This window comes from Osmerus mordax, chromosome 18 (assembly GCF_038355195.1).
Source record: "Osmerus mordax isolate fOsmMor3 chromosome 18, fOsmMor3.pri, whole genome shotgun sequence".
In the NCBI taxonomy this organism is placed as follows: Eukaryota; Metazoa; Chordata; class Actinopteri; order Osmeriformes; family Osmeridae; genus Osmerus; species Osmerus mordax.
Window position 1 is genome coordinate 6,282,932 of NC_090067.1, and position 14,163 is coordinate 6,297,094.

The window sequence follows — 14,163 nt, forward strand, 5'->3', positions numbered from 1 at the left end:
CTGAACAGAGAACCTCACCATTATAGAGAACTGCCTGTGTATGCAGTTCTGATTGATCTATCCCAAAGAAAGAGGATACATTGAATGCTGTTCATAACACGCAGCAATGTGCATAACCTCACATTGTTTAAGTTATGTCATCATGTTGGCCCCTCTCTGTTCATGGCATGAAGAGACTGCCACCAAGAGGACAACTGTTAAACTACAACATATTTATTTTGTCAGTTGGGGGTTGACATTGAGATCTAGTGACAAATAGCTACAGACTAAACGATTATCTTTGTGAGGGACACTTGGGAAAAATAAATAAGTCTAAAAAAACAACAAGTGCAAAACAAGGTTGCTAGGTGCCTTCACGTGGAGGTCAAGCTGTGTTAGACCAGACAAGAGCCTAGTAAAACAACTTGGGGTTGTTGTCGGTCAGCTACCCCGTAATGCAAGCTGACATTCTTCCAAGCTGTTAAAATTTAGGTGCTGTCGAGAGCTGTAAATTGTCAGCTCCTTGATTTTGCCTGGCCCAGACACTAGACTCCTCTCTAGTTACAACTCAACCTTGTCCAGCCTGGCTCATTTCCAGTAAGTAGGGAAGCATATCAAATTGGACTGGAGTAGAATGACAGAGCTCCTGTTTAGGGTGTTATGCCACGTACAGCATCATCAGAGAAGTGGGTGACTTGAAGTACCAATATTTTGCTGAGGGTTATTGCATTTGATGTCATGAAATGTGAATAATAATCAAAGGAAGCACACTGCATTGGTGTTCAAGCATTCAATGATCTGATGCATGGTACATAGATGACATTTGATGTGCCAGAGAATGCCGGTTGGATTTAGGTTCAAAGTATTTCTTTTAAGTTGCAGACATATTGATCATATCACTACAATTCTTCCAACCAAATCAGACACGGGTTCCTAAGTTCCCAATGCAGACCACATAGTACAACTCATCAGAAGCTCTCCCTACACAGAGTTCACAATAGCTCTCGTTGTTTACAGCTGTGGAACTAGGTGTTCCAGACCCCTGCAGGGGTCAGCAAGTCAATCACACCCAGTGTGGTAAACAAAGGAAAATGTTCCATCGTGTTCCTCCCTATACAGGCGGGTAGGCCCCGCCCGTCAGAGGTGCAGTAGACAGCTTCCCATTCTGTTCCCGATGTCACACACCACTTTGAGCTGTTGAGCACTGTTTACAGTCCCACATACCACACCTGTCCTTCACACCACATGACTGGTTGCGTAATGTGTTTTTCTCACTGGGAAGAAACAGACAAGCACCTGACGCCTTCCCGCGTAGCGTTTGCCTAAACTGCACGCGTGTTGCGTGATATCGAAATATGGGTTGCAACATGTTGAATGGGATTCTACAGTAGGCTATGCAGTAAAATTCTAAATTATAAGCATGCACCTTGCGCTTCTGGACTATTTGAGCTGACTGCACACATTCTCTGTGAGAGTGAGTACGTGACCGAGTGCACGTAGTCAAAAGAAAAGGTCTTGACCCTTAGGGTTAGGTCATTCCCCTTATGAACTCCATGTCAACATTTGCCCTTTCACCACATTGTTGTTATAGATAGAAGCTCCTAACTCACTGTGGACATGCAGTATAGTTAGCACACAATCTAACTCTTGATGGAAAAATTCAGAAGGAATGGGGTATGGAGACCTCAACTTTCTCAAATCTATCCTCTTGAGGATTTAGCTGGTGAAGTGATGGTAATTTGACATCTATATGAAGAAAAAACTTATATGACCTAAAATACTTAGGACATATGTTAATCTCAATCATGGTTGACATGTATACCTATATTCTATAAAATAAAAATGAAAGAACAGTTTGCTTGAAATTAATACATTTGTCGCTATAGAAAACTGCAGGACAGCAGGTTGCAGTGGGTTAATATGAGTTAGGCCTGGAGAGAACAGATAAACACAAAATCTAAACGCCTTTGTCTGCTAGGGATTACCCATATTCCCAGTACGACACGGTTAAATGTGACACCAATACACTTGTAAGTGGGAGTAATTTGGAGGAAAACAGTGTGAATGGAAGACAGACATTCATCTTTTAAGTTCCAGGAATGGACAATATATGACATTTAAATGACTTATGGATGGCATGATTAAAAGAAAGCTGTAGTGCACTGTATGTTCAATAGCTTTTATGAACGGTGTATGAGTAGGCTATTCAGAGTCTTAAACACTGCACTAGCTGCCACTATTACAAACCTATTGAGCAGTACGCCATCTACTGGTATATCATGTCAACACAACAGTATTTTATAACGTATTTTCTTACATTCAACAACACGTTTGTAAACTAACACACTTCAGTATGTCACAAATTAAAACACCTGATTGTCTTTTTCTTTTTTTTTTTTTTTACCTTAAAACGAGTAAGATATTGGTTGAGAAATATTACTTACATGAAAACGTGAAATCAGTCACAGTATCACTGCAATTGCACACCTATTAAAATCAAGTATCAAAAGGATAAAATGAATATTAACCACACGGCCACATCGCAACTTCAGCTCGATCTGAATGAAACGGTGACAACAGCCTTGGCTGTCCTCGCAAGTGGTCCCCATTATAAAACATGTTTAAAAGCAACGATCCTCCACATCCCATCACGTTTAAGGATTGCATAGCACTACTATTATTCTCTCCATTATAAAATACAACTGTTCAGAGTGTCATTGACGAGCAGCTTTGGCCTCTGATGTCTGAAAATGGGGGTGGTCCTCTCATTTAGGACAGTTTGGCTTCCATTCCAGTGTTCTGTTTAATAAGTGGCTTCATCCATGTTGTCGTCGCTGTCCCCTCCAAACTCCTCTCCATTGTCAAAGTAAGACATGATGTAATCGGTATCCTAGAATTTTCGAAAGGTTGGTCAAACCCCCAAACTGCTCAACAAGGGACACTCATTGCATAGCTATGGTTTTGTTTGTTAATTAATTTTTTGGTTACCACTTTAACAATAGTCACTCTCCTGAAATACAGCTTTAGATGCCATTGGTCACAAAGGAATAGTTTCATCATAAAAATATGCTATAACACGGTAGGGAGCATGGACAAATGGAGAAAGAAATAAAGTTAAATGACCAGCAGGAGTCATTACCTCTTCTATGTCCTCCTCATCAAACTCCTCTTCCGCCTGTTCCTCCTCTTCATTTGTCTTCTTCTTCTCCTCGTCCTCCTCTTCCTCTGAGTTGGCAATCTCTTCTTTCTTTTCAAGAGTCTAAAGGATTTGGTTTCCCAACAAACAAATGAGTGTTTATCTGGCAAAAGGATTCAGTATGTCCCTGTTTACAATACCATATTTCAGACCAGTCAAGGCTATGTGATGGATAAAATAGATATATAATGTGAATAACCGTTTATGACTTTAAACTAAAGGTGTTGTTGACATCCCACCTCTAGCTTGGTGAGAATCTCTTCCTTGGCCACTGTTTTCTTGGGTCGTTTAATTTGGGCTGTAGGTCCTGGAAGGAAGGAATGAGAACATCAGTTCACTAGATGATTCTACTATGATCATATCAAAATTGTAAAGAGAGTTCGTAGGAAGTACCCGAACATGGCAATACAAGACATTCTATTTGTTTATACGCCACTCACTTTTTATTTGAGGCTTCCTCACTTTGATGCAAAGTTCTTTTGGCAATCTGCTCCAGTCTAGAAAAAAAATGTACACCAATACACTCAGTAACCACTGTATGCACCACGGATTAATAATCTATAGATAATGTGACATAATTAAACATTAAACAAGACCCAATGCAGATTGTCACAAAGAAAAGGGGATTAACTATCTGGCGCCATCTGTTGGAAATTATTACTGATACAAGATGTCACCCTTTAAGGCAGGGCTCATCAATCTTGTTCCTGAAGAGCAACTGTCCTGTATGTTTTCATTTCAAACGACCTGACCTCACAACTGGGGTTGGAGTAAAAACCGACATGAGGGTAGATCTCCAGGAGCATGGTTGACCAGCCCTGCTTTAAGGTGAAGAACCAAGCATAGTTCCTCTTGGAATAACCATTCCAATGATAACTAAGAGTGCAGAAGGAGCAGTTCACTAGGAGTGGTTGTGAATAGGAGACAGTGCAACAGTGTGAACTGTTCTCTCGACTGTCCTTGAATACACCACTGTCCCTATTCTAACCCTAGCCAATCAGTTAGAAAAAACCCACCCCAGCAAACCATCGCTCACCTGGATTCCACTCAATGGTCCCGTCCTTAGGTTCCCCCGTCTGGTATTTATCAGAGTAGCGATCAACGTCTATGGTGGAAGTTAGTCAAAATTAATAAATAAAGTAGACAATATACTTTCCATCCTTTCCAATTTCTCGTCATTGGGGGAATTCCATCACAGCAAACATTGTTTGTAAGATCGCAGCTGGAAATACCCAGTTTTAGTGCTTGATATATTGATCCACCCTACAGGAGTGTGGAGGCTACCTCTCTTGGAGGCAGCGCGCCTGATGTAGAAGGGCAGGTTTTTGGTGGCAGCCCTCAGTTCCTGCTTCAACGCCAGCATGTAATCCATCTCCTCTCCTGTCTGCAGGGGCACTGGCTGGGCAGTCATGGGCTGGAGCAAAAACACAGACAGCTTCGTCAGTAACGGGTACAAATCACAATTAATTTCATGTCATTTACGTCACAATTTCATTAACGGTCAATCAAAGTGTTTTGTGGTATCAGATTTTGATTTACTGATCCCCTCACATTTGGTTGATCTGTAAAGTTAAACTTTTTTGATTAGATTTGACAGGACTGATATAAATACAACATACTGGAAATAAAGGTGATGGCGTGAAGGTGGTAGGGGGTAGGTTTTCACCCTTTCCAATCCCCACATCTTCCAAATTGAAGGTCAGCTGACTCCTTCCACGACCCCTGCCACCTCTTCCAGCCATAACACTGGTAGAGGTAAACATAGATGTAAAGAACATCAGACAGAAAGTGATGGATACCTTTTTTTCACTTGCGAACGTATGTCCTCTCCTAGTAGACGTTAAGGTTAGTGTTGTCTACTACTACAATGTCGAATCCCATTCATTACAGTATAACAAACAACCGTGATCATCTGAATGTATATAATCATATGTTGGGTAACAAACAAACGCATAGTACTGTACAGACTTATGGGTAAATAAAGCTAGACCATGGCTTTACAAGGTAATGAATCATTTACCAAATCGTGGGTTTATTTCAATACTTAGCTCTACACTTCATTGATGCCAAAGCGAAGGAAATTAAAGGGCTAGACTGATTCCCTGGCAACAACAATAGCTAACAGCACTATATAGTCTTACTAAATTTAGATGAACATATTATCTTTTTCTGTATACTTTGGCAGATACGTTCTACCTTGGTCGACTTACCTAGACTGCTGATATTAAGGCACTGACACTCCTTTTACAGATAGTAGCCTAGTAGGCTACTGTATATTGAGTAGCTCGTTATAGCCTGCCAACGTGGTTGTTTTACCAACCGGGTATGGATACTAGCAAATTATATTTTAAGGCATCTAATACAACTAGCATTATCCACTATCCATGTCGGCTAGTTGCTAAGCATGCAGCCTATGTTACACACCTTTTTTATGAAGAAGGGAAGCTAAGAAATAGGCTAAAGGTGTGTTCTAACACACACGTGTCCGCTAGGGTGTAGCCACTCTCACTCCATTTTCCGGTTGACTTATTTAGAAAGTTTCAAAATAAAGGTTTCAAAATGTTGTCGTTTTTTTTGTATTTAAATGTCAAAGTTAAACTTTTGCAAAAAAATACATAGGATACTGCTACAATACTGTACAACACAACACCACAATAGTATCCTATTAAAGGATAAATAAAGCCACGGAAAGAAGCTTGGACAAGGCCAACGAGTTCAACCAGTATAGGTTACACTGAGTCCACTGTCAACCTGCTCCCAGTTCTGATTGCCCTGGCGATTATAGGCGGTGAAATGAGTCAGTATTCAGGGGAGGTCTCATATTAATCGAGAATCTGGAAACTAAACCGGTTGTCATAGAAACAGACAAGATGTCCAGTGCCACCCTTTCATGTGATGGTGTCCTCCTTTCTTCTCTGTGACTATCTCCTCCCCTGGGCCTCTTCACCTCATAGTCTTGCAGGACTGCTAAAAGAAAGGGGTCAACCAGCGGTGAAAGCAGAAGCAAATACAGTGTTTTTTTTTAATTAAGATTCACTTCATGATATTGATCAAATCTCTGGTAGGCTACATGACATAACATTTTAGGGTTAAAAAGTAGGCCTACATGCAAACTGTTGTGTGTTTGTGTTGGTTGAATGCACTATCATGTTTCCAGAGGTATCACTGCTAATCTAGACTTGTTGAAATGTTCTTGGCAAGGGGGGTGGGGGATGGTTGAGAGACAAAAAGGATTAAGGGGGGCTAATTAGGCTACCCCACGCATCAGTAATTACCCCTACATTTGTAGTCTTACTCCCCTACACCTTCACCCTCTGTGAGTTAAATTACTGTTTTTGATCTTTCTGATGGGGAAAATGACTAACTTTTCAGTCACTGACTGGCAGTAAACCCAAAACATATTCTGTAGAAATAACGGTCTTATTTAATAGGGTTTCAATCAAAAGTGTCTCATTGACCCCACTGAAGACTTCTGACATCTTCTACGCCAATTTTCTATCCCCTTTCAAGCTTAACCCTAATATCTGATTTCACATTCCAATACCTTCTGCCTTAAATTGGACGTTTCAGATACAAACATCTCTAATCCTTTCGCTCACTTGCCTTAAATCCTCTTAGGGGGTCCACATGCTGGCTGGCGCCATGTACTTATTGGCCAAAAACAAACAAAACGATCATTTAAAAGAATCAGCGCATCTATCTATATAAATCTGCTGACAAATTATCTCTGAATCTGTAACTCATAACTCATTGTCCCGTGAGAAATTAATTATGCCTATAAATTATATGCACGGTATTGCTCAGTACGACGATGGCGAATCTGTGTAGTTCCACCCAAGGTGCAGATCAGATTCAGCCAAGATTCCAGCAAGAGCCAATGAATGGAATACGCCGACCATCAGATTGAATCAACCGCGTGCAAGAGAGAGAAAGAGAGAGAAAGACAGAGAGAGAAAGCGAGAGAGACAGAGGGTGAAAGAGAGCAGAGCGAGGATTTTTAGAGGTACCTGAGAGGGAGCGCACAGAGTAGTTTTAGGTACGTGCAGGACCTTACGTGAAATACGGATTTAACATATTTATTGCTATTGCAATTATTTACTGTTATCGATCACTACATTCAAAACTTGAAATGGGTAGTAAACTTGCAGACTTTTCTGGAAAATGGAAAATGAAAAGCTCCGAAAATTTTGAAGAACTTCTAAAAGCCCTGGGTGAGTTTAGTCTTTACTGTCATTCGTTTGTGTATTTTTTAGAACTGAAATGTACAAACATTTAAGCGTTTTTGCAAAAGTCAAAGACTGGCAGTCCCTTTTACAGAATCTCACACTGGGGTAGGTGACAGAATGGTTTGTGGTAAACCAGTAAAATTGTATTTAATTGTCATCCGTATTCTGTGATGGACTGTCAGTGGGATATCAAAGTAAACCCTAAATTAAATTAATTAAAATATGTAGGGGACATATAAGCATGCACATGATACTCACAATATGCATATTCACACACACGTAAAGTACAGAGTGAATGAGAGAGAAAGAGACAGAAAGAGAGAAAGAGAGAGAGAGAGAGAAAGACAAAAAGAGAGGGAGAGAGAGAGAAAGAGTTAGAAAGAACGAAAGAAAGAAAGAGCGGGGTTAGAAGAGGGCCAGTCAGTGACATCCATTAAATCTGAAAACAAATAGTCTTTTCTCTCACATCTAAAGCGAGGTCCTCATGCGATTGTAATTAAAGCCAGTGTAAACGTAACTATGCCCTCAAAGTGGCCCCCTCTGGGCCTCCACAGCCCCCTGGAGTCTCTCTGTGTGCCGGACGCCATTCTATCAGCCCAGACAGAAGTAGAATCCAATGTGGTGAAGCCTTGCACCAAGGTTCAATATGTGGTTGATGAAACAACTGAATAAGTCAATAACCAGTGGATACAGGCCGTAAATCACTAATTACAAGCAACATATTTGACCTCCATCAAGTGGTACAGGAATTGCTTGTTTAGAGTTAGTTCGTCATGGAGCTTGGCTGTGTGTGCGCGGCTGTGGGTGTCCTCCAGGTGTGAATGTGTTCCTAAGGAAGATAGCGGTGGCAGCAGCCTCCAGGCCCGCGGTGGAGATCAGTCAGCAGGAGGCGACCCTGTCCATCCAGACCTCCACCAGCGTACGCACCACCCACATCTCCTTCACCGTGGGACAGTCCTTCAGTGAGAGCACAGTGGACGGGCGCCCCTGCACGGTAACCCAGCACCCCCGACACCGTCTTATCTACATCCGCACCATGCGCCGCCCCGAGGGGTCCGCTGTTATTCTACGCATATTTTCCTCCAAGAATGTGCACAGAACCAGGGGGTGCACACCTACGTGGTTTACATTCTCTCCATTAAGTGTGATGTTATTCCATGCATTTTTTTTTTTCCTCTCAGCCATAGCGTATGGAAGCAGGGCTTTGCAGCCTGCGGTATAGGCATGTGGAAGTCATTCCTGTGTAATGTGATAGTTGTTCTTGGCGGTGATACGGAGGTATGCTCTTCCTCGTCCCATGTCTGGTGAAGTGTGGAGGACAGACGAGGCCCCCTGGTAGACAGGAGGCCTGGAACATGCAGCATGCTGAGAACTGTCAAAACCTGCTCATCTGTGGCCACCTGCCTTTTCGTGAACACAGGAAGACCTTTCCGGTTGGAAAGCTGTCGTTGATATGCATGGTCGTCTCTTTGCCTCCCTTCAGAGTTTTCCTCAGTGGGAAACAGACAGCAAGATCAGCTGTGAACAGACTCTGCAGAAAGGGGAGGGACCCAAGACTGCCTGGACCCGTGAGCTGACCAATGATGGCGAGCTCATATTGGTAATGCAATCCATCCATCCAATCAGACTCTGGAGTCTTCAGTAAACAGTGTTTGAGAGTCTTTGGAAGAGATCCATACCAGAGTGTATATGTATTAAATCCCTTTACTTTTGCTTTTCAGACAATGAGTGCTGGGGATGTGGTGTGCACCAGAGTTTATGAACGAGAATGATGGAGATTCTTTGGACTATATACCTTTATACTTTTATAATGCTGTTTATACATTTATATACATCTAATACACGTACATTTATGTATGTGCCTTCTGTTTGCCTATTCAAGTCATATTTGGTCATGATTTTTGGTTTATATCTATATTAAATGCAATGTTGTCTAATCAAGTCATGTTACAATGAAGAATGTCCCACTACTAAAGCCATATTTATTCTTCTGCATACTGAAAAATACAACAAATAAATGCTGCATGTATATTACTACCAAAGCAACTGTACATTTTACGTTTCTTACAGCTGTTTTAACATAAACATGAATGAATGAATGGATAGTGTGTTTGCAAGGCTTCTAAAGTTTCCTTAAGCCTCAGACCCACAAAGAAATGTCCCAAGTCCCTTTCTTTTTGTCCTCCCCTCTCCCTCTCCACCCACATTTTCCGTAACTCCTTGGTACTTGTCCACTTGTCCTTTTAATGATCTCCACACCCTTTCCTGTCTGTCCTCCTCCTTGTCCTCTGCATGAGATCTTCTCTCATCACTCTCCATGTGCCCCAATGAGCAGTTTGAAAACTCCCAAAGAGAATCCATATTTTATGAACACCAAAGTCGTCTATGACACATTTGGCAAGGACAAGGGGAAAAACGGGGAGTGGTAGGGAAAGAGTGAGAGAGGGAAAAGGGGGACCACATGAAAATAAGTTCATATCAAGACCAACTCTATTCCCTGTGCTTTCCTTCCCAGCTGCACCTACTTACAGTCTGTTTTCAAGAAAAAGCCTCCCACCCCTTTTTCCTTGGCCTTGCACCCACTTACAAAGTGTCAAATGACTACCTCTGCTCCGTAAAGTAGAAACATTGCTGGCAGCTCTCTCCCTCTCAGCCAGACATATGTCTCAAAACCAGACCGATGGACGCACATGAACTCTGGGGAGGCATATCACCGAATAGTGAGTGAAAAACAGGACTCGTTTGAAGGATCTCCGTGCTGCATTCATCCACCACATATTTCCCGCTGATCCGATCACTCACAGTGCAGAGCCTGTCGTGACACACAGTGCAGGGGCTGCTGTGGGCTTCCTGAGGAGAAGGCTTGCAAGGTTCACAGACACTGATGGTTTTTCCAGGGTTTCGGACGCCGAGCACAAGCCTTCCTGTGAAGCTCACTTCTGGCTTTCTTGCATGCGTGCTGAGCCAGCAGGCCGCTTGGGTGCTTTCCAAACTGTGTGCTCTCTATAAACTCACAGCACGGAAGAACTTTGTGAATGGGCAGAGAGAGAGAGCGAGAGAGAGAGGGAAAGAGAGAGAGAGAGTGTCTACGAGAGACAGACATCGTTTTGTACTTGTGCATCTTACTCAAAAAAAGAGTTTTTATTGCCTTCAGTCAAATTCTACATGTGTTTGACAAATCGGGTCTTGTGTGCTTTGGCTCAAAGGAAAAACCACCACTAAATAAGCATTCGAGGGTCACACAGACACATACCCAGTGTTTACATTTGATTCAATGTCAACTTGGTTAGATGCTTGCTATCCTTGCTGGAATTGTTCTGACCACATTATCTGCCCAGTGCACTTCATTTCAGATTGTTTCCCAGGTCACTTTCCACACTGCTATTATGTCAGTTCATTCCACAGGCGATGATGTCATGGGGCCACACATCGCTTGATTGGCTGAGGAATGCTGTGGTTTTTTGGACTGAAAAGCACCCGACTCCTAACTATAACACCGCGACTGAGAATCAGCACCATCTGCACCAGATCCCAGTTCTACTCATGGGCAAAAGGAATTAGTGCAGACCAGATGGACTGGGACATAAACATGAACATAAACAGAAATGATATAACACTGCCATGCAGTATCTTCTAACAGCTGCGAATGCTTCTTGTGCTGTTGCCCTATTTAGTCTCTGTGTATGATTCTGTTGGTCTTTGTGTGTGTTTTACTATCATATGACTGTTTTCCTGTCCCCTCCAGCAAAAACATATGACTGAAGGGATGAGGGGTGAGGGAGGATCAATTGGTTTCCACGTGACAGGGATTTATTTTTGTCTACGTTACATCTACACAAACACAAACACTGTTTCAGCGTCCCCCCCCCTCCGCCATTTGCCCCCAAGACACACACACACACATACCTATCACTAGAAATTGTTGAAGTGAAAAATAAATTGTAATATACAAACTCTTGGTAAATCCAGACCGTTTTAAAAGCCACAGAGTGGATGTGAAACCGCAGACGCAGAATAGTGCCACACTGTGGTGAAACACAGGAAGTGACACGCAGGATGGAAGTCCCTTCCACAGCTCCTACTTTACTGTCCTTCTACTGTTAGTGTCTTCATGATTACTAATGAGGCGGGGTGTCATGTTTTAAAAAGGACAATAAAATGTGTCTAATGACTGTGGCGTAGATGATGTGTACTTCGGATATGTAAAGGCTTCATAGACAGTGACTCTACTGACCATGGTGCACCTCATGTAAAAGACCGTCTACAATGTACCGAAGTGAGTGCTGTAGAAAGGTAAGATGTTAACATCATCAACTGCAGGTGCGTGTCTTTGTTTATTGGTGCATTGAGGCAGCATTCCCAGCCGATCCCAAACTACAGAACAAATGACACACAGATGTTGTTTGGACTTCTGCCACTTGATGGTAGTAGTGTGTAATGTTTCGCTCAAATGAGGGCAAGCGAGCCTAAAGTTGATGTTTCCTCTTTCATCCCAGCCTCATAATAGTGCAGTAATCACATCACAGAAAACAAGTCGCTTTTAATCCCCAATCATGTCAGTGTTTATCCAGTGTATTCCCCTACTGCTCTATCAAACAACTACCCTCAGATGGACTTGACTGAAGGATTTAAGATGTGATGGGCTGTGCTAAAAACATACTTTAACCATGGCATAGTAGCCGGGTTTACTGTGCAGTCATAGAAATATTGAAATGAGACATTAATACAGAATGTATTAATACAGAATGTATTAATGTCCTGATGTATTAATTATTGTTTGGGAAACACACGTGTCACATGTGTGCTACAACTCCCAAATCAGTTGACATGAACTAGAAGGAGTTAAATTGGATTTGATGACAGTGGTGTATTTACTTCTCTATCTCTGTTTGCATGTTCTCGCTGCAGTCCTCATTGGTACTTCTGATAGATCGCTATTTGTAGAGCTGTTAGCGTGGCAGACTGGCTTGGTGGTGCTACTGCCTTGCTTTCCCCCCTGTGCTGGGAACATTCAATAAAGACTTCACTCAGTCTGTTGTGTGATTGTTAGGTTTTCTTTTTTTCTTTTTTTTTTATCCATGATATTCCCTGTCCTCGTTTTCATTTTATTGTGTAATAGCATGTTTGTAGCCTACTGTCAGTCATAGAGATAGAAACTTGACAAAACATTTAATCCAGAGACCTAATCTGTGTAGTTATGTTTGTATCCTGGGCCCTATTTTGATTTCAGGTCAGAGTAGTTCGTGCATGGTTTAAAATATACATAAACATGGGGAAAATACTGCTCGTCAAATCCCAGAGCACTAGATATAGAAACGCAAACACAACCAATCAAAATAATGTAGTAGCCTACAAGTAGTCTACTTGTTTTAGGCCTACATTTTTCAGCTAAAACCTCCCAAAACAAAAACAATTGAGTAATGAACCTCAGACAACCACTTTTAATTGGCTCATCCTCAAAACGGGTTTTCCAAATGCTAAAAGCTGTTGACAAATCAGGTGAGTCAGGTGAGTCAGGGAGTCAGGTGGCTGAGCAGTGAGAGAATCGGGTTAGTAATCCGAAGGTTGCCAGTTCGATTCCCGGTCATGCCAACTGACGCTGTGTCCTTGGGCAAGACACTTCACCCTACTTGCCTCGGGGGAATGTCCCTGTACTTACTGTAAGTCGCTCTGGATAAGAACGTCTGCTAAATGACTAAATGTAAATGTAATGTAAATCTCCAATTTAGACCATGTCAGAGGAGAGAGTGCTATACAACATTTGGAGTTTATACATATTAATTTGTCAATGTGTAATGCTGCTTTAATTACCCATAATGATTACGAAAACACAGTCAGATCTGTTGCACAGCCAAGCAGCAGCAGCAGGTTTTACCATTGACATTCCTGCAAAGCCTGCTCGTTGACAGTTCTGCCAAGCCGTGTTTAGCAGAATGATTCAAAGTGAAGCAACACCCAAATCGGAGAATTCGGGTTCTACTGTCGGATCAACTGTCATTCTTCTGCATGGCTGCCAGGACTCTGCTGTGAGGAAGTGCCTCGTTAGGGGCCTCCAATCGGAGGTCATGTAGAGGACTCCCTATTCGACCGTCTCCCTCCACTGGATGTCTAGATTAGGCGTACCTGGGACATATATTTAGTAAAGCTTGTGTGTAAATGTCAGCCTAAGAGTGAGGCCATGGGATGGCATGTGACTGGAAATGTTAGGAAGGCAAAATACTTGCTAAGGCAGTGTGTGTGTGTATGGGGGGGGGGTGCCCTTCCTCCATCCCTTGCTCCCCTAGTCTCTGTTATGGCTGTCACAGCTGGAGTCCGTGAGTGAACCATGTGGTTCTCCAGTTCCCCCTGTGGTTCAACCACAGACACTGGTATTTGGAGGTGTGGGTTATTTTTCTGGTTTGCTGTGAAAAGCTGTCATATTTCATAGTGGCACATGTGACAGGACGCTCGCTCCTTATCGAATCAACGCAAAGGTCGACAGCCTCCTCTCTTCTCCACAGAGCTGTCACATAACAGGCCCACGCTTGTCACGCGGAGAGAAGCAGCTGTCACATGTGATGGTGTACATCACCAACCAGAGGACTGTGTTTACTTGGTTTCTGTGTTTTCAACCGTGATGACGGTCAAGTGGAATTGTTCATGCGGTTGCGTCTCTGGTCTGTATGACCACATTACGTAATGAGATTGGCTGTAGGATATGGTGACATTGAGCGGATGAATATGTTTGAACATGTCCAAGGTCATTCTCTAAACCGGTGTCTG

General features: G+C 42.5%; 2 protein-coding genes across 3 annotated transcripts; one reads left to right on the plus strand and one right to left on the minus strand.

The window, feature by feature from the left end:
- Positions 1-2,257: 2,257 nt before the first annotated feature.
- polr3gla (RNA polymerase III subunit GL a) lies at positions 2,258-5,679 on the minus strand. 2 transcript variants are annotated; one of them, XM_067255662.1, is made up of 8 exons: positions 5,600-5,679; positions 4,795-4,921; positions 4,460-4,589; positions 4,212-4,280; positions 3,616-3,672; positions 3,415-3,482; positions 3,119-3,238; positions 2,258-2,869 (listed from the first exon to the last, which is right to left on the minus strand). In XM_067255662.1, the coding sequence occupies exons 2-8, from the start codon at positions 4,915-4,917 to the stop codon at positions 2,783-2,785; spliced, it is 654 nt and encodes a 217-aa protein (XP_067111763.1). In that variant the 5' UTR covers positions 4,918-4,921; positions 5,600-5,679; the 3' UTR covers positions 2,258-2,782. The 2 variants fall into 2 exon arrangements, with proteins under 2 accessions (XP_067111763.1, XP_067111762.1); XM_067255661.1 differs by lacking the exon at positions 5,600-5,679 and adding an exon at positions 5,386-5,585.
- Positions 5,680-7,152: 1,473 nt separating this feature from the next.
- Positions 7,153-9,433, plus strand: LOC136962207 (cellular retinoic acid-binding protein 2-like). Its single transcript, XM_067255898.1, has 4 exons — positions 7,153-7,386; positions 8,217-8,395; positions 8,885-9,001; positions 9,123-9,433. Exons 1-4 carry the CDS (start codon positions 7,305-7,307, stop codon positions 9,171-9,173), a joined length of 429 nt encoding a protein of 142 aa, XP_067111999.1. The 5' UTR covers positions 7,153-7,304; the 3' UTR covers positions 9,174-9,433.
- Positions 9,434-14,163: the final 4,730 nt, after the last annotated feature.